Genomic DNA, 25,000 nt, shown 5'->3' with positions numbered 1-25,000 from the left:
TCACCGGCCTGCACACAGACATGACGGGTAACCTCACCACTCACCACTCACCACTCACTCACCACTCACTCACCACTCACTCACCACACACCACTCATACAGAGAGATCCACGACCTCGTGCACACGCTCACAGGCCTGCACACAGACATGACGGGTAACCACTCACCACGCTCACCACTCACTCACTCACCACTCACTCACCACTCACTCACTCACCACGCTCACCACTCACTCACCACACACCACTCATACAGAGATCCACGACCTCGTGCACACGCTCACAGGCCTGCACACAGACATGACGGGTAACCTCACCACTCACTCACCACTCACTCGCTCACCACGCTCACCACTCACTCACCACTCACTCACCACTCACTCACCACGCTCGCCACTCACTCACTCACCACTCACTCACCACTCACTCACCACTCACTCACCACGCTCACCACTCACTCACCACTCACTCACCACTCACACAGAGAGATCCACGACCTCGTGCACACACTCACAGGCCTGCACACAGACATGACGGGTAGACTCACCACTCACTCACCACTCACTCACCACGCTCACCACTCACTCACTCGCTCACATACAGAGAGATCCACGACCTCGTGCACACGCTCACCGGCCTGCACACAGACATGACGGGTAACCTCACCACTCACTCACCACTCACTCACCACTCACTCACCACTCACCACTCGCTCACCACTCACTCACTCCTCATACAGAGAGATCCACGACCTCGTGCACACACTCACCGGCCTGCACACAGACATGACGGGTAACCTCACCACTCGCTCACCACTCACCACTCACTCACCACTCGCTCACCACTCACCACTCACTCACCACTCGCTCACCACTCACCACTCGCTCACCACTCGCTCACCACTCACACAGAGAGACCCACGACCTCGTGCACACACTCACCGGCCTGCACACGGACATGACGGGTAGCCTCACCACTCACCACTCGCTCGCCACTAACCACTCGCTCAAAAATATGCAGGTGCGGTGTTGGTGAGGTGTTGGTGAGGTATTGGTGAGGTATTGGTGAGGTATTGGTGAGGTATTGGTGCGGTGTTGGTGTGCAGGAGAGGTGGCGGTGAAGTGGTTTGAAGCGGTGCACACCGGGCTGCCCATGTGCATTATGGGAGCTGCATTCGGACCCCTGAAGCTGTCATCACGGTGAGACGAAGTCAACATCACCACCATCACCATCACCAACATCACCGCAATCATCATCACCAACATCACCGCCATCATCATCACCAACATCACCGCCATCATCAACATCATCACCACCGCCACCATCATCATTACCATCATCATCATCATCACCACCATCATCATCATCACCAACATCACCGCCATCATCAACATTATCACCACCACCATCATCACCATCATCAACCTTAACCGCCATCATCAACATCACCACCACCATCATAATCACCACCATCATCATCATTACCATCAACAACAACATCACCACCACCACTAAGTGCACTGTGTACGACGCTGTGTGTACGACGCTGTGTGTACGACGCTGTGTGTACGACGCTGTGTGTACGACGCTGTGTGTACGACGCTGTGTGTACAATGCTGTGTGGTGCTGTGTGTATGACACTCTGAATGCCGCGGTGTATGGTGCACTGCGTGTGTACGATGCTGCGTGGGTGATGCGGTTCAAGGTACGATGCTGTGTTGGCGGTGTACCGTGTGTGTACCGTGTGTGTACCGTGTGTGTACCACTGCGCGTCTACCACTCTCCGCGTATGACGCCGTGTCTACCACCACCCTGCGTGTACCAGTGTGCGTGTGTGGTAGTTGTGTGTGCGTGCGTGTGTGCGTGTGTGCGTGCGTGGTTTTTGTGTGTGTGTGCGTGCGTGTGTGCGTGTGCGCGTGTGTGGTAGTTGTGTGTGTGTGTGTGTGCGTGCGGGTGTGCGTGTGTTTGCGTGTGCGAGTGGTTGTGAGTGTGCGTGTATTTGGGTGTGTGTGTGCGCGTGCGTGTGGTTGTGCGTATATGTGTGTATGTGTGTGTGCGTGCGGTTGTTGTATGAGTGCGTGTGTGTATGTGCGTGTATGCGTGTGTACGTGTGTGTGTGCGTATGTGCGTGTGTGTATGTGTGCGTGTATGTGCGCGTGTGCATGTGTGTGTACGTGTGCGTGCGCGCGCGCTGCAGGCGCCTGTGGGAGCTTCGCGTGGCGCTGCCGTGGGCTGTGAGCGCCGCCCTCTCGTGCCGCTGCCTCCTGTCGCTGCACTTCGAGCGCCGCTGGGAGCAGCCGCTCACGCAGCTGCGCTCCGACATCGGCATGCCGCCCCCACCCCCGCCGATAACGCAGAGGGAGCGGAGAGGAACCCCCGGTGGAGCAGCAGCAGCAGCAGCAGCAACAGCAGCAGCACCAGCAACAGCAGCAACAGCAGCAGCAAGCAGCAGCAACAGCCGACCAACCGCCTATGAATCCGACCCACCTTCATTTTGACTAACATTGTTTCGCGAAAGCCCGACGTGTTAATGCGCCGATTAAAATACGGCACGGGTTTTGATTCCTTACCCGTACCCGGCCGCACCAGGGTCGCAAACGGGTACCCGTACCCTACCCAATACCCGGCTACCCGTACCCGGCCGGGTATCGGGTAGGGTACGGGTATCAGGTACCCGATTGCGACCTCTGGGATGAAGCCACGTTGCAGGCGCGGGTGGGTTGATTCTAGGAACTTGAATTGTGAGAAGAGACAAGACGTTGGGAAATGAGTGACAATCACGGTGACTCACCAGTGACTCACGGCCTACCTGGCTACCCGTACCCGGCCGCACCAGGGTCGCAAACGGGTACCCGTATCCAGCCGGGTACGGGTAGCTGGGTATCGGGTAGGGTACGGGTATCGGGTACCCGGTTGCGACCTCTGGCGGCCGGCAAACCCGCCCAGCTGCCTCAGTCTCCCCCCAGCGGCGGTGTTCACCGCACGCCGCTACCCCCGGTTACTCGTTTGAGGCCGAGTCGACCTAGGGGGGGGGGGGGGGAAGCCCCCGGGAGTGGTTGGGGGGATAATTAATAGCCGCCTGGGTTGGTGGTCGTGAGCGGGAATCGAAGTCGCAGCCGCAGTCGGGCAAGACGGCAGGCAGGCTACAGTCGGATAACAACCGTAGCGTAGGTCGGTCGATAGAACAGCCGAACAACACCAGGCACACGACAGCCAGACAGAACGCCAAACCGTATACAGTTAAGACGGACCGCCAAACAATAGCCAGGTAGACCATCAAACAATAGCCAGCAAACTGCCAAACAATAGCCAGGTAGACTGTCAAACAATGGCCGGGAAGACCGCCAAACAATAGCCAGACAGACCGTCAAACAATAGCCAGCAAACTGCCAAACAATAGCCAGGCAGACCGTCAAACAATAGCCAGACAGACCACCAAACAATAAAGACTGAGCATGTTGTTGTGTTTGAGAACAGAGGTGGTGGTGCTTTATTGATCCGTCAGCGGGGGGCTCCAACAGGGAGGAGGAGGAATTCCTCCTTGGCTGGGCGAGGGTACAGCAGGGGGGGTGGTGGTGATGGTGATGGTGGTGATGGTGGTGACGGTGGGGGTAATGATGGTGATGACAGTAGTGATGTTGACAGTCGTATCAATAGTGGTTGATGATGCTGTGATGACGGTAGTGATGATGGTCGTTGTGATGGTGGTGACGACGGTGATGATGATGGTGACGACGGTGGCGATGATGGTGACGACGGTGGTGATGATGTTGGTGATGAGGGTAGTGGTGATGGTGGTGATGATGAGGGTAGTGGTGATGACAGTCGTAGCGATGTTGAGGATGTCGATGATGTCGACGACGAAGATGGCCACCGTCCTCGTTTCGATAGCCACAACCACAGCTACAGCCACAACCACAGCCACAATCACCGCCGCCGCTGCTGCTGCTGCTGTTACTGCTGCTGCTGCTGTTGCTGTTGCTGCTGCTGCTGCTGTTGCTGCTGCTGTTGCTGCTGCTGCTGATGATGTTACTGCTGCTGTTGCTGTTGCTGCTGCTGCTGCTGTTGCTGCTGCTGTTGCTGCTGCTGCTGCTGCTGTTACTGCTGCTGCTGCTGTTGCTGCTGCTGCTGCTGCTGTTACTGCTGCTGCTGCTGCTGCTGCCGCTGTTGCTGCTGCTGCCGCTGTGGGGGAGTTTGCCGCGTCGCGAAAGCTTCACGGCGGAGACGCGCGGGGAATGGCTCCATGGAAGTGCCCTGGGGCAAGTGCTGTTAGCGAGCGCCTGTTAAGGCCGCCACGGTGGTGCACCCAAGGGTGACCGTCTGTGAGGAGGGGGGAGGGGGGGAGGTGGCCAGAGGCATGCTCCCGGCCACCTTTGTCTCCCCAGTGCTGATGTCAAACATCACACGTTTTAGGCCGAGTCGACCTAGGGGTTTTGGCCCATGCGCACCATCGCTTGTACACTCATCCACGCACATCCAGTCGCACGCACACACGCACACGCACGCACATGCATGCACGCACACACGCGCGCACACATGCACGCACATGCACGCACGCACACACGCGCATGCACACACACACACGCAGATGCACACACGCGCACACACACGCGCACACATGCACGCACGCACACACGCGCATGCACGCACGCACACATGCACGCACACAGGCGCACGCGCACACACACGCAGGAGCACACACGCACGCAGGCCGTCGGGGCAAGTGCTGTTTGCGAGCAGTAGCACCGATGAAGACCTGGACCAGTAGGATGAGTGGGTGGGTGACCAGCACCCACCCCCTCACCCACTCCCTCACCCACTCACTCATCTATCCATCTACTCAACTCGCCCATCCACCCACTCATCTACCCACCTACTCATCTACCAACCTACTCACCCATCCACCCACTCACCCACTCACTCATCTATCTACCGACCCACTCACTCACCCACCCACTCACTCACCCACCCACTCACTCATGTACTCATCTACCCAATCACCCACCCACTCACCCACCCACTCACCCGTCCACTCACCCACCCGCCCACTCGCTCGCCTATCTACCGACCAACTCGCCCACTCACCTGCCCCGCCCCCCCCCATCCTCTACGCGTCATCATCAGCCAGGATCTGAAACGCGTTCCGTGAGCACCGCTCCTCCTCCTCCTCCTCGTCCTCCTCCTCCTCATCCTCCTCGTCGTGGTCCCTGTCCGTGGCGGCGGTGGCGGGGGCGGCGAGGGCTCGGTAGCGTTCCTGCATCTCCTGCATCTCCAGCGTGTCGGGGTGCGTCAGCCACGACTCTGCCGGGCGGAGCGGTGGGGGTGGGGGGGGAGAGGTGGGGGTGGTGAGGTGGGGGGGGGAGGTGGGGGGGGAGAGGTGGGGGGGAGAGGTGGGGGGGAGAGGTGGGGGGGGAGGTGGAGTGAGGAGGTGGAGGAGATGGGGAGGACAGGAGCGAGGGAGGGAGGGGGAAGTGGAGGGAGGAGGTGGGTGGGTGAGTGGGTGGGTAGGTGAGTGAGTGGGTGGGTGGGGTGAGTGGGTGGGTGGGTGAGTGAGTGAGTGAGTGTGGGTGGGTGAGTGGGTGGGTGAGTGGGTGGGTGGGTGAGTGAGTGAGTGGGTGGGTGAGTGGGTGGGTTAGTGAGTGGGTGGGTGAGTGGGTGAGTGGGTGGGTGAGTGGGTGGGTGGGTGGGTGAGTGGGTGAGTGGGTGGGTGGGTGGGTGAGTGGGTGGGTTAGTGAGTGGGTGGGTGAGTGGGTGAGTGGGTGGGTGAGTGGGTGGGTGGGTGGGTGAGTGGGTGAGTGGTGGGTGGGTGGGTGGGTGGGTGAGTGGGTGAGTGGGTGGGTGGGTGGGTGAGTGGGTGGGTGGGTGGGTGGGTGAGTGGGTGGGTGAGTGGGTGGGTGGGTGGGTGAGTGGGTGGGTGGGTGGGTGGGTGGGTGAGTGGGTGGGTGGGTGAGTGGGTGGGTGGGTAGATGGCTGGGTGAGTGGGTGACTGGGTGACTGGGTGAGTGGCTGGGGGAGTGAGTGGTTGGGTGAGTGGCTGGGTGAGTGGCTGGCTGGGTGGGTGAGTGAGTGGCTGGGTGGGTGAGTGAGTGGTTGGGTGGGTGAGTGAGTGGTTGGGTGGGTGAGTGAGTGGTTGGGTGAATGAGTGGGTGACTGGGTGAGTGGCTGGGTGAGTGGCTGGCTGGGTGAGTGGCTGGCTGGGTGGGTGGGTGAGTGAGTGGTGTGAGTGACTGGCTGGGTGAGTGGACTGGCTGGGTGAGTGAGTGGCTGGGTGAGTGAGTGGCTGGGGGAGTGAGTGGCTGGGGGAGTGAGTTGGTGAGTGAGTGAGTTGGTGAGTGAGTGAGTTGGTGAGTGAGTGAGTTGATGAGTGAGTGAGTGAGTTGGTGAGTGAGTGAGTTGGTGAGTGAGTGAGTTGGTGAGTGAGTGAGTTGGTGAGTGAGTTGGTGAGTGAGTGAGTGAGTTGGTGAGTGAGTGAGTTGGTGAGTGAGTTGGTGAGTTGGTGAGTGAGTGAGTTGGTGAGTGAGTTGGTGAGTGAGTGAGTGAGTTGGTGAGTGAGTTGGTGAGTGAGTGAGTTGGTGAGTGAGTGAGTGAGTTGGTGAGTGAGTTGGTGGGTGAGTGAGTTGGTGAGTGAGCTGGTGAGTGAGTGAGTGAGCTGGTGAGTGAGTGAGTAACACTCACCCAGGTTGGCGGTGTATCCCGGGGGGTGCATGGCGAGGCAGAGTCGCCCCTCCACGGCGAGACGCAGGATGCTGTTGGCTGCTCGGTAGACGTCGGGACGCGCCGTGCGTGCCGTGTGGAACCCTCGCTGCTCCGCCCACACTACACACACACACGTACACACGTACACACACGTACACACACACACGTACACACACACACATGTACACACGTACACACACGTACACACGTACACACACACACATTTACATACACACACGTACACACGTACACACACACACATTTACATACACACACGTACACACACACACATTTACATACACACACGTACACACACGTACACACACACACATGTACACACATTTACATACACACATGTACACACACACACGTACACACACGTACACACACGCACATGTACACACATTTACATACACACATGTACACACACACACACGTACACACACACACACGTACACACACGTATACACACACACATGTACACACATGTACACACATTTACACACACGTACACACATTTACACACACACGTACACACACAAATACATACACATTTACATACGTACACACATTTACACACACATACGTACACACATTTACACACACATACACGTACACACAAATACACACACACATTTACACACATACACAGTTATATCCCTTTTGACTTCCCTCCCTTGCCCCCACCCTTCACCCCACCCCACCACCCCCTACCCCCCCCTCCACCCCCCCCCTCCACCCCCCCTCCACCCCCCCTACTCCCCCCCCTCCACCCCTCCCTACATCCCCTCCACCCCTCCACTCTCCCACCCATCCCCCCCTCCACCCACCCATCCCCCCCTCCACCTACCCATCCCCCCCCCTCCACCTCTCCCTGCACCCCCTCCACCGCTCCACCCCTCCACCCTCCCACCCATCCCCCCCTCCACCTACCCACCCCCCCCTCCACCTCTCCCTGCACCCCCCAACCCACCCCTTCACCCTCCCTCCACCCCTCCCTACATCCCCTCCACCCCCACAACCCACCCCTCCACCCACCCCCCCCCCTCCCTACATCCCCCCACCCCTCCCCCCACAACCCACCCCTCCACCCCCCCTCCACCCACCCCTCCACCCCCCCACCCCTCCCCCCTCCCTCCCTCCCTCTCAAACCTTCACAAATCTCCCACGCCGTCCACGGAGCCTCCACCTCCTCCTCCTCCTCCCTGCCCCCCAGCTCCTCCCCCTCCGCCCGCCCCCCCGCCCCCCCCCCCCCCCCCTCCGCGTGGGGCCCCCCCCCACCCCGAGCAGAACGAGTGGGGGGGCTGTGCCGGACGGCGCAGGTTCAGTATCCTGGGCAACGGGATCCTCTGGGCCAGGAAGCCGATGGCCGTGTACGGCTCCTGGATCTGGGAGATGGGGTAGATCCCGGCCAGGATCTGCGCACGCAAAGACAACATAACAGTTGTGGGGGGCGAGTGGCTGTTCGGTACGAGAAGAGACCCGCAGAGAGTCATAGAGACACACAGAGAGACACACAGAGAGACACAGAGACCCACAGAGAGACACAGAGACACACCCACCCACCCACCCAGCCACCGACCCACCCACCCAGCCACCGACCCACCCGCCCACCAACCCACCCGCCCACCCGCCCACCCGCCCACCGGCCCACCCGCCAACCCGCCCACCAACCCACCCACCCGCCCACCTGCTGCTGCTTGTCGATGAGCGAGGGGAAGATGAGGCCTGGGCAGTCGCACAGCCTGACGGTGTGGCCGGGCGTACGCGACACACTCACACACTCACACACCCACTCAGACACTCACCAACCCACCCACCCACCCAGACACTCACCAACCCACCCACCCACCCAGACACTCACCAACCCACCCACCCAGACACTCACTCACCAACCCACCCACCCAGACACTCACTCACTCACCCACCCACCCAGACACTCACTCACTCACCCACCCACCCAGACACTCACCAACTCACCCACCCAGACACTCACACACTCACACACCCACCCAGACACTCACCAACCCACCCACCCAGACACTCACCAACCCACCCACCCAGACACTCACTCACCCACCCACCCAGACACTCACCAACCCACCCACCCAGACACTCACCCACCCACCCAGACACTCACCCACCAACACACCCACCCGTCAACCCACCCACCCATCCACCTAGAGACTCACCCACCCACCTAGAGACTCACCCACCCACCGACCCACCCACCCACCAACCCACCCACCCACCTGCTGCTGCTTGTCGATGAGCGAGGGGAAGATGAGGCCTGGGCAGTCGCACAGCCTGACGGTGTGGCCGGGCGTACGCGACACACTCACACACTCACACACCCACCCAGACACTCACTCACTCACCCACCCACCCAGACACTCACCAACCCACCCACCCAGACACTCACTCACTCACCCACCCACCCAGACACTCACCAACCCACCCACCCAGACACTCACACACTCACCCACCCACCCAGACACTCACCAACCCACCCACCCAGACACTCACCAACCCACCCACCCAGACACTCACTCACTCACCCACCCACCCACCCAGACACTCACCAACCCACCCACCCACCCAGACACTCACTCACTCACCCACCCACCCAGACACTCACCAACCCACCCACCCAGACACTCACTCACCCACCCAGACACTCACCAACCCACCCACCCACCCAGACACTCACCAACCCACCCACCCAGACACTCACTCACTCACTCACCCACCCACCCAGACACTCACCAACCCACCCACCCAGACACTCACTCACCCACCCACCCAGACACTCACTCACCCACCCACCCAGACACTCACCAACCCACCCACCCAGACACTCACTCACTCACCCACCCACCCAGACACTCACCAACCCACCCACCCAGACACTCACTCACTCACTCACCCACCCAGACACTCACCAACCCACCCACCCAGACACTCACTCACCCACCCACCCAGACACTCACTCACTCACCCACCCACCCAGACACTCACCAACCCACCCACCCAGACACTCACACACTCACCCACCCACCCAGACACTCACCAACCCACCCACCCAGACACTCACTCACCCACCCACCCAGACACTCACCAACCCACCCACCCAGACACTCACTCACTCACCCACCCACCCAGACACTCACCAACCCACCCACCCACCCAGACACTCACTCACTCACCCACCCACCCAGACACTCACCAACCCACCCACCCAGACACTCACTCACTCACCCACCCAGACACTCACCAACCCACCCACCCACCCAGACACTCACCAACCCACCCACCCACCCAGACACTCACTCACTCACTCACCCACCCACCCAGACACTCACCAACCCACCCACCCAGACACTCACTCACCCACCCAGACACTCACCAACCCACCCACCCACCCAGACACTCACCAACCCACCCACCCAGACACTCACTCACTCACTCACCCACCCACCCAGACACTCACCAACCCACCCACCCAGACACTCACTCACCCACCCACCCAGACACTCACTCACTCACCCACCCACCCAGACACTCACCAACCCACCCACCCAGACACTCACTCACTCACCCACCCACCCAGACACTCACCAACCCACCCACCCAGACACTCACTCACTCACCCACCCACCCAGACACTCACCAACCCACCCACCCAGACACTCACTCACCCACCCACCCAGACACTCACTCACTCACCCACCCACCCAGACACTCACCAACCCACCCACCCAGACACTCACACACTCACCCACCCACCCAGACACTCACCAACCCACCCACCCAGACACTCACTCACCCACCCACCCAGACACTCACCAACCCACCCACCCAGACACTCACTCACTCACCCACCCACCCAGACACTCACCAACCCACCCACCCACCCAGACACTCACTCACTCACCCACCCACCCAGACACTCACCAACCCACCCACCCAGACACTCACTCACTCACCCACCCACCCAGACACTCACCAACCCACCCACCCAGACACTCACTCACTCACTCACCCACCCACCCAGACACTCACCAACCCACCCACCCAGACACTCACCCACCCACCCAGACACTCACCCACCAACCCACCCACCCACCCAGACACTCACCAACCCACCCACCCAGACACTCACTCACCCACCCACCCAGACACTCACCAACCCACCCACCCACCCAGACACTCACCAACCCACCCACCCAGACACTCACTCACTCACCCACCCACCCAGAAACTCACCAACCCACCCACCCAGACACTCACTCACTCACCCACCCAGACACTCACACACTCACCCACCCACCCAGACACTCACCAACCCACCCACCCAGACACTCACTCACTCACCCACCCACCCAGACACTCACCAACCCACCCACCCAGACACTCACCAACCCACCCACCCAGACACTCACTCACTCACTCACCCACCCACCCAGACACTCACACACTCACCCACCCACCCAGACACTCACCAACCCACCCACCCAGACACTCACCAACCCACCCACCCAGACACTCACTCACTCACCCACCCACCCAGACACTCACTCACTCACCCACCCACCCAGACACTCACCAACCCACCCACCCACCCAGACACTCACCAACCCACCCACCCAGACACTCACTCACTCACCCACCCACCCAGACACTCACCAACCCACCCACCCAGACACTCACTCACCCACCCACCCAGACACTCACCAACCCACCCACCCAGACACTCACACACTCACCCACCCACCCAGACACTCACCAACCCACCCACCCAGACACTCACTCACTCACCCACCCACCCAGACACTCACCAACCCACCCACCCAGACACTCACTCACTCACTCACCCACCCACCCAGACACTCACCAACCCACCCACCCAGACACTCACCAACCCACCCACCCAGACACTCACCCACCCACCCAAACACTCACCCACCAACCCACCCACCCACCCGTCAACCCACCCACCCATCCACCTAGAGACTCACCCACCCACCTAGAGACTCACCCACCCACCCACCGACCCACCCACCCACCCACCAACCCACCCACCCACCAACCCACCCACCAACCCACCCGCCCACCTGCTGCTGCTTGTCGATGAGCGAGGGGAAGATGAGGCCTGGGCAGTCGCACAGCCTGACGGTGTGGCCGGGCTTACGCGACACACTCACACACTCACACACCCACCCAGACACTCACTCACCCACCCACCCAGACACTCACCAACCCACCCACCCAGACACTCACCCACCAACCCACCCACCCACCCGTCAACCCACCCACCCATCCACCTAGAGACTCACCTACCCACCTAGAGACTCACCCACCCACCGACCCAGACACTCACTCACCCACCAACCCAGACACTCACCAACCCACCCACCCAGACACTCACCAACCCACCCACCCAGACACTCACACACTCACCCACCCACCCAGACACTCACCAACCCACCCACCCAGACACTCACTCACCCACCCACCCAGACACTCACCAACCCACCCACCCAGACACTCACTCACTCACTCACCCACCCACCCACCCAGACACTCACTCACCCACCCACCCACCCAGACACTCACCAACCCACCCACCCAGACACTCACCCACCCACCCAGACACTCACTCACTCACCCACCCACCCAGACACTCACCAACCCACCCACCCAGACACTCACTCACTCACCCACCCACCCAGACACTCACCAACCCACCCACCCAGACACTCACCAACCCACCCACCCAGACACTCACCAACCCACCCACCCAGACACTCACCAACCCACCCACCCAGACACTCACTCACTCACTCACCCACCCAGACACTCACCAACCCACCCACCCAGACACTCACTCACTCACTCACCCACCCACCCAGACACTCACCAACCCACCCACCCAGACACTCACTCACTCACCCACCCACCCAGACACTCACCAACCCACCCACCCAGACACTCACCCACCCACCCAGACACTCACCCACCAACCCACCCACCCACCCAGACACTCACCAACCCACCCACCCAGACACTCACTCACTCACCCACCCACCCAGACACTCACCAACCCACCCACTCAGACACTCACTCACCCACCCACCCAGACACTCACTCACCCACCCACCCAGACACTCACTCACTCACCCACCCACCCAGACACTCACCAACCCACCCACCCAGACACTCACTCACTCACCCACCCACCCAGACACTCACCAACCCACCCACCCAGACACTCACACACTCACCCACCCACCCAGACACTCACCAACCCACCCACCCAGACACTCACTCACCCACCCACCCAGACACTCACCAACCCACCCACCCAGACACTCACTCACTCACCCACCCACCCAGACACTCACCAACCCACCCACCCACCCAGACACTCACTCACTCACCCACCCACCCAGACACTCACCAACCCACCCACCCAGACACTCACTCACTCACCCACCCACCCAGACACTCACCAACCCACCCACCCAGACACTCACTCACTCACTCACCCACCCACCCAGACACTCACCAACCCACCCACCCAGACACTCACCCACCCACCCAGACACTCACCCACCAACCCACCCACCCACCCAGACACTCACCAACCCACCCACCCAGACACTCACTCACCCACCCACCCAGACACTCACCAACCCACCCACCCACCCAGACACTCACCAACCCACCCACCCAGACACTCACTCACTCACCCACCCACCCAGAAACTCACCAACCCACCCACCCAGACACTCACTCACTCACCCACCCAGACACTCACACACTCACCCACCCACCCAGACACTCACCAACCCACCCACCCAGACACTCACTCACTCACCCACCCACCCAGACACTCACCAACCCACCCACCCAGACACTCACCAACCCACCCACCCAGACACTCACTCACTCACTCACCCACCCACCCAGACACTCACACACTCACCCACCCACCCAGACACTCACCAACCCACCCACCCAGACACTCACCAACCCACCCACCCAGACACTCACTCACTCACCCACCCACCCAGACACTCACCAACCCACCCACCCACCCAGACACTCACCAACCCACCCACCCAGACACTCACTCACTCACCCACCCACCCAGACACTCACCAACCCACCCACCCAGACACTCACTCACCCACCCACCCAGACACTCACCAACCCACCCACCCAGACACTCACACACTCACCCACCCACCCAGACACTCACCAACCCACCCACCCAGACACTCACTCACTCACCCACCCACCCAGACACTCACCAACCCACCCACCCAGACACTCACTCACTCACTCACCCACCCACCCAGACACTCACCAACCCACCCACCCAGACACTCACCAACCCACCCACCCAGACACTCACCCACCCACCCAAACACTCACCCACCAACCCACCCACCCACCCGTCAACCCACCCACCCACCCGTCAACCCACCCACCCATCCACCTAGAGACTCACCCACCCACCTAGAGACTCACCCACCCACCCACCGACCCACCCACCCACCCACCAACCCACCCACCCACCAACCCACCCACCAACCCACCCGCCCACCTGCTGCTGCTTGTCGATGAGCGAGGGGAAGATGAGGCCTGGGCAGTCGCACAGCCTGACGGTGTGGCCGGGCTTACGCGACACACTCACACACTCACACACCCACCCAGACACTCACTCACCCACCCACCCAGACACTCACCAACCCACCCACCCAGACACTCACCCACCAACCCACCCACCCGTCAACCCACCCACCCATCCACCTAGAGACTCACCTACCCACCTAGAGACTCACCCACCCACCGACCCAGACACTCACCCACCCACCAACCCAGACACTCACTCACCAACCCACCCACCCAGACACTCACCAACCCACCCACCCAGACACTCACACACTCACCCACCCACCCAGACACTCACCAACCCACCCACCCAGACACTCACTCACCCACCCACCCAGACACTCACCAACCCACCCACCCAGACACTCACTCACTCACTCACCCACCCACCCACCCAGACACTCACTCACCCACCCACCCACCCAGACACTCACCAACCCACCCACCCAGACACTCACTCACCCACCCACCCAGACACTCACTCACTCACCCACCCACCCAGACACTCACCAACCCACCCACCCAGACACTCACTCACTCACCCACCCACCCAGACACTCACCAACCCACCCACCCAGACACTCACCAACCCACCCACCCAGACACTCACCAACCCACCCACCCAGACACTCACTCACTCACTCACCCACCCAGACACTCACCAACCCACCCACCCAGACACTCACTCACTCACTCACCCACCCACCCAGACACTCACCAACCCACCCACCCAGACACTCACTCACTCACCCACCCACCCAGACACTCACCAACCCACCCACCCAGACACTCACCCACCCACCCAGACACTCACCCACCAACCCACCCACCCACCCAGACACTCACCAACCCACCCACCCAGACACTCACTCACTCACCCACCCACCCAGACACTCACCAACCCACCCACTCAGACACTCACTCACCCACCCACCCAGACACTCACTCACCCACCCACCCAGACACTCACTCACTCACCCACCCACCCAGACACTCACCAACCCACCCACCCAGACACTCACTCACTCACCCACCCACCCAGACACTCACCAACCCACCCACCCAGACACTCACCCACCCACCCACCCACCCACCCGTCAACCCACCCACCCATCCACCTAGAGACTCACCCACCCACCTAGAGACTCACCCACCCACCGACCCACCCACTCACCCACCAACCCACCCACCAACCCACCCGCCCACCTGCTGCTGCTTGTCGATGAGCGAGGGGAAGATGAGGCCTGGGCAGTCGCACAGCCTGACGGTGTGGCCGGGCTTACGCGACACACTCACACACTCACACACCCACCCAGACACTCACTCACTCACCCACCCACCCAGACACTCACCAACCCACCCACCCAGACACTCACTCACTCACCCACCCACCCAGACACTCACCAACCCACCCACCCAGACACTCACACACTCACCCACCCACCCAGACACTCACCAACCCACCCACCCAGACACTCACCAACCCACCCACCCAGACACTCACCAACCCACCCACCCAGACACTCACTCACTCACCCACCCACCCAGACACTCACCAACCCACCCACCCACCCAGACACTCACCAACCCACCCACCCAGACACTCACTCACTCACCCACCCACCCAGACACTCACCAACCCACCCACCCAGACACTCACTCACCCACCCACCCAGACACTCACCAACCCACCCACCCAGACACTCACCAACCCACCCACCCAGACACTCACTCACTCACCCACCCACCCAGACACTCACCAACCCACCCACCCAGACACTCACTCACTCACCCACCCACCCAGACACTCACCAACCCACCCACCCAGACACTCACTCACTCACTCACCCACCCACCCAGACACTCACCAACCCAGACACTCACTCACCCACCCACCCAGACACTAACTCACTCACCCACCCACCCAGACACTCACCAACCCACCCACCCAGACACTCACTCACTCACTCACCCACCCACCCAGACACTCACCAACCCACCCACCCAGACACTCACCCACCCACCAACCCACCCACCCACCCGTCAACCCACCCACCCATCCACCTAGAGACTCACCCACCCACCGACCCACCCACCCACCCACCAACCCACCAACCCACCCACCCGCCCACCCGCCCACCTGCTGCTGCTTGTCGATGAGCGAGGGGAAGATGAGGCCTGGGCAGTCGCACAGCCTGACGGTGTGGCCGGGCGTACGCGACACACTCACACACTCACACACCCACCCAGACACTCACTCACTCACCCACCCACCCAGACACTCACCAACCCACCCACCCAGACACTCACTCACTCACCCACCCACCCAGACACTCACCAACCCACCCACCCAGACACTCACACACTCACCCACCCACCCAGACACTCACCAACCCACCCACCCACCCAGACACTCACCAACCCACCCACCCAGACACTCACTCACTCACCCACCCACCCAGACACTCACCAACCCACCCACCCACCCAGACACTCACCAACCCACCCACCCAGACACTCACTCACTCACCCACCCACCCAGACACTCACCAACCCACCCACCCAGACACTCACTCACCCACCCACCCAGACACTCACCAACCCACCCACCCAGACACTCACCAACCCACCCACCCAGACACTCACTCACTCACCCACCCACCCAGACACTCACCAACCCACCCACCCAGACACTCACTCACTCACCCACCCACCCAGACACTCACCAACCCACCCACCCACCCAGACACTCACCAACCCACCCACCCAGACACTCACTCACTCACTCACCCACCCACCCAGACACTCACCAACCCAGACACTCACTCACCCACCCACCCAGACACTAACTCACTCACCCACCCACCCAGACACTCACCAACCCACCCACCCAGACACTCACTCACTCACTCACCCACCCACCCAGACACTCACCAACCCACCCACCCAGACACTCACCCACCCACCAACCCACCCACCCACCCGTCAACCCACCCACCCATCCACCTAGAGACTCACCCACCCACCGACCCACCCACCCACCCACCAACCCACCCACCCACCAACCCACCCACCCGCCCACCTGCTGCTGCTTGTCGATGAGCGAGGGGAAGATGAGGCCTGGGCAGTCGCACAGCCTGACGGTGTGGCCGGGCGTACGCGACACACTCACACACTCACACACCCACCCAGACACTCACTCACTCACCCACCCACCCAGACACTCACCAACCCACCCACCCAGACACTCACTCACTCACCCACCCACCCAGACACTCACCAACCCACCCACCCAGACACTCACCAACCCACCCACCCAGACACTCACTCACTCACCCACCCACCCAGACACTCACCAACCCACCCACCCACCCAGACACTCACCAACCCACCCACTCAGACACTCACTCACTCACCCACCCACCCAGACACTCACCAACCCACCCACCCAGACACTCACTCACCCACCCATCCAGACACTCACCAACCCACCCACCCAGACACTCACCAACCCACCCACCCAGACACTCACTCACTCACCCACCCACCCAGACACTCACCAACCCACCCACCCAGATACTCACTCACTCACCCACCCACCCAGACACTCACCAACCCACCCACCCACCCAGACACTCACCAACCCACCCACCCAGACACTCACTCACTCACTCACCCACCCACCCAGACACTCACCAACCCAGACACTCACTCACCCACCCACCCAGACACTAACTCACTCACCCACCCACCCAGACACTCACCAACCCACCCACCCTGACACTCACTCACTCACTCACCCACCCACCCAGACACTCACCAACCCACCCACCCAGACACTCACCCACCCACCAACCCACCCACCCACCCGTCAACCCACCCACCCATCCACCTAGAGACTCACCCACCCACCGACCCACCCACCCACCCACCAACCCACCCACCCACCAACCCACCCACCCGCCCACCTGCTGCTGCTTGTCGATGAGCGAGGGGAAGATGAGGCCTGGGCAGTCGCACAGCCTGATGGTGTGGCCGGGCGTACGCGACACACTCACACACTCACACACCCACCCAGACACTCACTCACTCACCCACCCACCCAGACACTCACCAACCCACCCACCCAGACACTCACTCACTCACCCACCCACCCAGACACTCACCAACCCACCCACCCAGACACTCACACACTCACCCACCCACCCAGACACTCACCAACCCACCCACCCACCCAGACACTCACCAACCCACCCACCCAGACACTCACTCACTCACCCACCCACCCAGACACTCACCAACCCACCCACCCAGACACTCACCAACCCACCCACCCAGACACTCACTCACTCACCCACCCACCCAGACACTCACCAACCCACCCACCCAGACACTCACTCACTCACCCACCCACCCAGACACTCACCAACCCACCCACCCACCCAGACACTCACCAACCCACCCACCCAGACACTCACACACTCACCCACCCACCCAGACACTCACCAACCCACCCACCCAGACACTCACTCACTCACCCACCCACCCAGACACTCACCAACCCACCCACCCACCCAGACACTCACCAACCCACCCACCCACCCAGACACTCACCAACCCACCCACCCAGACACTCACTCACCCACCCACCCAGACACTCACTCACTCACCCACCCAGACACTCACCAACCCACTCACCCACCCAGACACTCACCAACCCACCCACCCAGACACTCACTCACTCACCCACCCACCCAGACACTCACCAACCCACCCACCCAGACACTCACCCACTCACCCAGACACTCACCCACCCACCAACCCACCCACCCACCCGTCAACCCACCCACCCATCCACCTAGAGACTCACCCACCCACCTAGAGACTCACCCACCCACCGACCCACCCACCCACCAACCCACCCACCAACCCACCCGCCCACCTGCTGCTGCTTGTCGATGAGCGAGGGGAAGATGAGGCCTGGGCAGTCGCACAGCCTGACGGTGGGCGTGAGGAAGTACGTCTGAAAGTATTTGGTGTGGCCGGGCGTGCGCGACACGCTCACCACCTTGCGGCCCACCAGCCCGTTGATGATCGACGACTTGCCCACGTTGGGGAAGCCTGCGGGGGGGGGGGGAGGGGGCAGCGACGGTGATGGTGATGACTACTGTGTGATGGTGATGACAATGGTGTGATGGTGATGGTATAGACGACGGTGATGACTACGGTGATGGTGACGGTGATGATGGTGAAGACCACGTGATGGTGAAGACTACTGTGTGATGGTGATGACAATGGTGTGATGGTGATGGTGAAGACGACGGTGATGACTACGGTGATGGTGATGATAAAAACGACGGTGGTGATGACGGTGATGGTGATGACAATGGTGTGATGGTGATGGTAAAGACGACGGTGATGACGGTGATGGTGACGGTGATGATGGTGAAGACCACGTGATGGTGAAGACTACTGTGTGATGGTGATGACAATGGTGATGACCACGGTGATGGTGAAGACCATGGTGATGACGTTGATGATCGACGACTTGCCCACGTTGGGGAAGCCTGCGGGGGGGGGGGGGGCGGGGGGGGGGCAGCGACGGTGATGGTGATGACCACGGTGCGATGGTGACGGTGATGACGACGGTGATGGTGATGACAATGGTGATGGTGATGACCACGGTGATGGTAATGGTGATGACTACGGTGTGATGGTGACGGTGATGACGACGGTGATGGTGAAGACAATGGTGTGATGGTGATGGTGAAGACGACGGTGATGACGGTGATGGTGATGATAAAAACGACGGTGGTGATGACGGTGATGGTGATGACAATGGTGTGATGGTGATGGTAAAGACGACGGTGATGACGGTGATGGTGACGGTGATGATGGTGAAGACCACGTGATGGTGAAGACTACTGTGTGATGGTGATGATAATGGTGACGGTGATGGTAAAGACGACGGTGATGACGGTGATGGTGACGGTGATGACGTTGATGACGACGGTGATGGTGATGACTACTGTGTGATGGTGATGACAATGGTGTGATGGTGATGGTAAAGACGACGGTGATGACGGTGATGGTGACGGTGATGACGTTGATGACGACGGTGATGGTGATGACTACTGTGTGATGGTGATGACAATGGTGTGATGGTGATGGTAAAGACGACGGTGATGACGGTGATGGTGACGGTGATGATGGTGAAGACCACGTGATGGTGAAGACTACTGTGTGATGGTGATGACAATGGTGTGATGGTGATGGTGAAGACGACGGTGATGACTACGGTGACGGTGATGATGGTGAAGACCACGTGATGGTGATGACTACTGTGTGATGGTGATGACAATGGTGTGATGGTGATGGTAAAGACGACGGTGATGACGGTGATGATGGTGAAGACCACGTGATGGTGAAGACTACTGTGTGATGGTGATGATAATGGTGACGGTGATGACTACGGTGATGGTGAAGACCATGGTGATGACGCTGATGACGACGGTGATGGTGAAGACTACTGTGTGATGGTGATGACAATGGTGTGATGGTGATGGTAAAGACGACGGTGATGGTAATGGTGATGACTACGGTGTGATGGTGACGGTGATAACGACGGTGATGGTGAAGACCACGGTGATGTGATGACAATGGTGATGGTGATGACCATGGTGATGACGTTGATGATCGACGACTTGCCCACGTTGGGGAAGCCTGCGGGGGGGAGGATGGGAGGGCAGCGACGGTGATGGTTACGGTGATGGTGAAGACAACGGTGTGATGGTGATGACAACGGTGATGGTGATGACCACGGTGATGATGATGGTGATGACGACGGTGTGATGGTGATGACCACGGTGTGATGGTGATGATGATGACGACGGTGATGGTGATGATGGTGATGACCACGGTGATGATGATGGTGATGACTACGGTGTGATGGTGATGGTGATGACGACGGTGATGGTGATGATGGTGATGACCACGTACCCACACAGCCGACGGTGAGCACCCCGTCCTTGAAAGGCTCCGTGGGTGTCCCGGGGAGCCCCATGGCGGCGTCCGAGAGGTGCTCCACCCTGACCGGGCGTCCACCCCCCTCATCATCGTCGTCGTCGTCATCGTCCCCCTCATCCTCATCCTCCTCCTCGTCCTCATCCTCCTCTTTATCCACCGCCGAGATCTTCTCTGCCCAGCTGCTCAGGTCGACTGCGAGAGACGGGGGGAGGACGCGGGAGATAGTTCACAACGGCCGTGTCGGAGTCACCCGGGGCGTGGGCTGGGTTCGAGCCCAGGGGCTGGGTTCGAGCCCAGGGGCTGGGTTCGAGACCAGGGGCTGGGTGTCTCTCTCTCACTCTGTGGGTTCACAATGGCCATGTCGGAGACACGGGGAGGAGAGTGGGGCTGGGTTCGAGACCAGGGGCTGGGTGTCTCTCTCTCTCTCAGTGGGTTCACAACGGCCAAGTCGGAGACACGGGGAGGAGAGTGGGGCTGGGTTCGAGACCAGGGGCTGGGTGTCTCTCTCTCACTCTGTGGGTTCACAACGGCCGTGTCGGAGACACGGGGTGTGGGCTGGGTTCGAGACCAGGGGCTGGGTGTCTCTCTCTCTCTCAGTGGGTTCACAATGGCCAAGTCGGAGACACGGGGAGGAGAGTGGGGCTGGGTTCGAGACCAGGGGCTGGGTTCGAGACCAGGGTCTGAGTGTCTCTCTCTCTGTGGGTTCACAATGGTTGTGTCGGAGACACAGGGAGGAGAGCGGGGCTGGGTTCAAGACCAGGGGCTGGGTGTCTCTCTCTCTCTCAGTGGGTTCACAATGGCCAAGTCGGAGACACGGGGAGGAGAGTGGGGCTGGGTTCGAGACCAGGGGCTGGGTTCGAGACCAGGGTCTGAGTGTCTCTCTCTCTGTGGGTTCACAATGACCGTGTCGGAGACACGGGGTGGGGTCTGGGTTCAAGACCAGGGTCTGGGTGTCTCTCTCTCTCTCGGTGGGTTCACAACGGCCGTGTCAAAGACACGGGGAGGAGAGTGGGGCTGGGTTCGAGCCCAGGGGCTGGGTGTGTCTCTCTCTCTCGGTGGGTTCACAACAGCCATGTCGGAGACACGGGGTGTGGGCTGGGTTCGAGACCAGGGGCTGGGTTCGAGACCAGGGGCTGGGTTCGAGACCAGGGGCTGGGTGTCTCTCTCTCGGTGGGTTCACAACGGCCATGTCGAGACACGGGGTGTGGGTTAGCCTGGTACGAGTGCCGTGGTGACATCGCCACCACTTAGCAGTGAACGACAGCTGTTGTTGTTGTTGTTGGGCAGGTGGGTGGGAGGGTGAGTGAGTGGGTGAGTGAGTGGGTAGTGGGGTGAGTGGGTGAGTTGGTGGTGAGGTGGGTGAGTGAGTGGTGGGTGGGTGAGTGGGTGAGCGCGTGGGTGGGTGAGCCATTAGGTGGGTGGGTGGGTGAGTGGGTGAGTTGGTGAGTGAGTGGTGAGTGGGTGAGTTGGTGGTGGGGTGAGTGAGTGCGTGGGTGGGTGGGTGAGTGGGTCAGTGAGTGGTGGGTGGGGTGAGTGGGTGGTGGGGTGAGTTGGTGGTGGGGTGAGTGAGTGGGTGAGTTGGTGGGTGGGTGAGCCGGTAGGTGAGTGGGTGAGCCGTTAGGTGGGTGGGTGAGTGAGTGGGTGACTTGGTGAGCGGGTGAGCGGGTGGGTGAGTGGGTGATTGAGTGGGTGAGTTGGTGAGCGGGTGAACGGGTGAGCGGGTGGGCGAGTGAGCGTCTGGGCGACTCGGCAGGCGGCGGTCTCCAGGTGCACCTAGCCTGGCACGAGCGCCTCGCGCCGCGGGCGGTGCGTCTGCGTACCCTTGCCCTGCACGACGGCCTCGCACGCCTTGAGCAGCTGGGCCGGGCCCAGGGCCGAGCGGCGGCCACCCTTCACCACGCGGCGTCTCCTCGCCAGCACTGGGGCCTCGCGAGCACACCGACACACACACACACACACACACGGACACACACACAGACACACACACAGACACGCACACGGACACACGCACACACAGACAGACACACACATGGACACACACACGGACACACACACACACGGACAGACACATGGACACACACACGGACACACACACGGACACACACACGGACACACGGTGAGTGGGTGGCTGGGTGGGTGAGTGGCTGGGTGGTTGGCTGGGTGAGTGGGTGGGTGAGTGGGTGGGTGAGTGGGTGGGTGGGTGAGTGGGTGGGTGAGTGGGTGGGTGAGTGGGTGGGTGGGTGAGTGGCTGGGTGGGTGGCTGGGTGGGTGGCTGGGTGGGTGGGTGACTGGGTGGGTGGGTGGGTGGCTGGGTGAGTGGCTGGGTGGGTGGGTGGGTGGCTGGGTGGGTGAGTGGCTGGGTGGGTGGGTGGCTGGGTGTGTGGGTGAGTGGCTGGGTGGGTGGCTGGGTGGGTGAGTGGCTGGGTGGGTGGCTGGGTGGGTGAGTGGCTGGGTGAGTGGGTGGCTGGGTGAGTGGGTGGGTGGGTGGCTGGGTGGGTGAGTGTCTGGGTGGGTGGGTGGCTGGGTGGGTGGCTGAGTGGGTGGCTGAGTGAGTGGGTGGGTGAGTGGGTGGGTGGCTGGGTGGGTGGCTGAGTGGGTGGGTGGATGGCTGGCTGGGTGGCTGGGTGGATGAGTGGCTGGGTGGCTGAGTGGCTGAGTGGCTGGGTGAGTGGCTGAGTGGCTGAGTGGGTGGGTGGGTGGCTGGGTGGGTGGGTGGCTGGGTGGCTGAGTGGCTGAGTGGGTGGGTGGGTGGGTGGCTGGGTGGGTGGCTGGGTGGGTGGGTGGCTGGGTGGGTGGGTGGCTGGGTGGCTGAGTGGCTGAGTGGCTGAGTGGGTGGGTGGGTGACTTGCGACAACGATGAGACTCACAGGGGATGGAGTGGTGGTAGTGGTGGGTGGTGGTGGTAGTGGTAGTGGCGTTGGTAGTGGTGGTGGTAGTGCTAGTGGTAGTGGCGTTGGTAGTGGTGGTGGTAGTGGTGGGTGGTGCTAGTGGTGGTGGTGGTGGTAGTGGTGGTGGTAGTGGTGGGTGGTGGTGCTAGTGGTAGTGGCGTTGGTAGTGGTGGTGGTAGTGGTGGGTGGTGCTAGTGGTGGTGGTGGTGGTAGTGGTGGTGGTAGTGGTGGGTGGTGGTGCTAGTGGTAGTGGCGTTGGTAGTGGTGGTGGTAGTGGTGGGTGGTGCTAGTGGTGGTGGTGGTGGTAGTGGTGGGTGGTGGTGCTAGTGGTAGTGGTGGTGGTAGTGGTGGGTGGTGGTGCTAGTGGTGGTGGCGTTGGTAGTGGTGGTGGTAGTTGTGGGTGGTGCTAGTGGTGGTGGTGGTGGTAGTGGTGGGTGGTGGTGCTAGTGGTAGTGGTGGCATTGGTAGTGGCGGTGGTAGTGGTGGTGGTAGTAGTGCTAGTGGTAGTGGTGGTGGTAGTGGTGGGTGGTGGTGCTAGTGGTGGTGGCGTTGGTAGTGGTGGGTGGTGGTGCTAGTGGTGGTGGCGTTGGTAGTGGTGGGTGGTGGTGCTAGTGGTGGTGGCGTTGGTAGTGGTGGTGGTAGTTGTGGGTGGTGCTAGTGGTGGTGGTGGTGGTAGTGGTGGGTGGTGGTGCTAGTGGTGGGTGGTGGTGC

At 61.0% G+C, this 25,000-nt stretch overlaps 2 protein-coding genes across 2 annotated transcripts in view; one reads left to right on the top strand and one right to left on the bottom strand.

The window, feature by feature from the left end:
• Positions 1-3,052, top strand: part of COQ4 (coenzyme Q4) — a 15,008-nt gene extending 11,956 nt beyond the window's left edge. Inside the window, exons 6-7 of the mRNA XM_078883059.1 lie at positions 1,105-1,198; positions 2,197-3,052. Coding sequence (XP_078739185.1) covers positions 1,105-1,198; positions 2,197-2,497 — 395 coding nt within the window. The 3' untranslated portion in view covers positions 2,498-3,052. The remainder of the gene's footprint in view (positions 1-1,104; positions 1,199-2,196) is intronic.
• A 1,080-nt stretch (positions 3,053-4,132) lies between these two features.
• GNL1 (G protein nucleolar 1 (putative)) overlaps positions 4,133-25,000 on the bottom strand; it is a 40,195-nt gene continuing 19,327 nt past the window's right edge. The window contains exons 7-14 of the mRNA XM_078883093.1: positions 23,222-23,320; positions 21,375-21,593; positions 19,318-19,496; positions 7,993-8,113; positions 7,848-7,955; positions 6,675-6,815; positions 5,085-5,300; positions 4,133-4,319 (exon numbers count right to left, since the gene is read on the bottom strand). Coding sequence (XP_078739219.1) covers positions 5,107-5,300; positions 6,675-6,815; positions 7,848-7,955; positions 7,993-8,113; positions 19,318-19,496; positions 21,375-21,593; positions 23,222-23,320 — 1,061 coding nt within the window. The 3' untranslated portion in view covers positions 4,133-4,319; positions 5,085-5,106. The remainder of the gene's footprint in view (positions 4,320-5,084; positions 5,301-6,674; positions 6,816-7,847; positions 7,956-7,992; positions 8,114-19,317; positions 19,497-21,374; positions 21,594-23,221; positions 23,321-25,000) is intronic.

This window comes from Lampetra fluviatilis, chromosome 68, assembly GCF_964198595.1.
Source record: "Lampetra fluviatilis chromosome 68, kcLamFluv1.1, whole genome shotgun sequence".
Classification (NCBI taxonomy): Eukaryota; Metazoa; Chordata; class Hyperoartia; order Petromyzontiformes; family Petromyzontidae; genus Lampetra; species Lampetra fluviatilis.
This window is presented reverse-complemented; position numbering and strand designations above follow the sequence as displayed.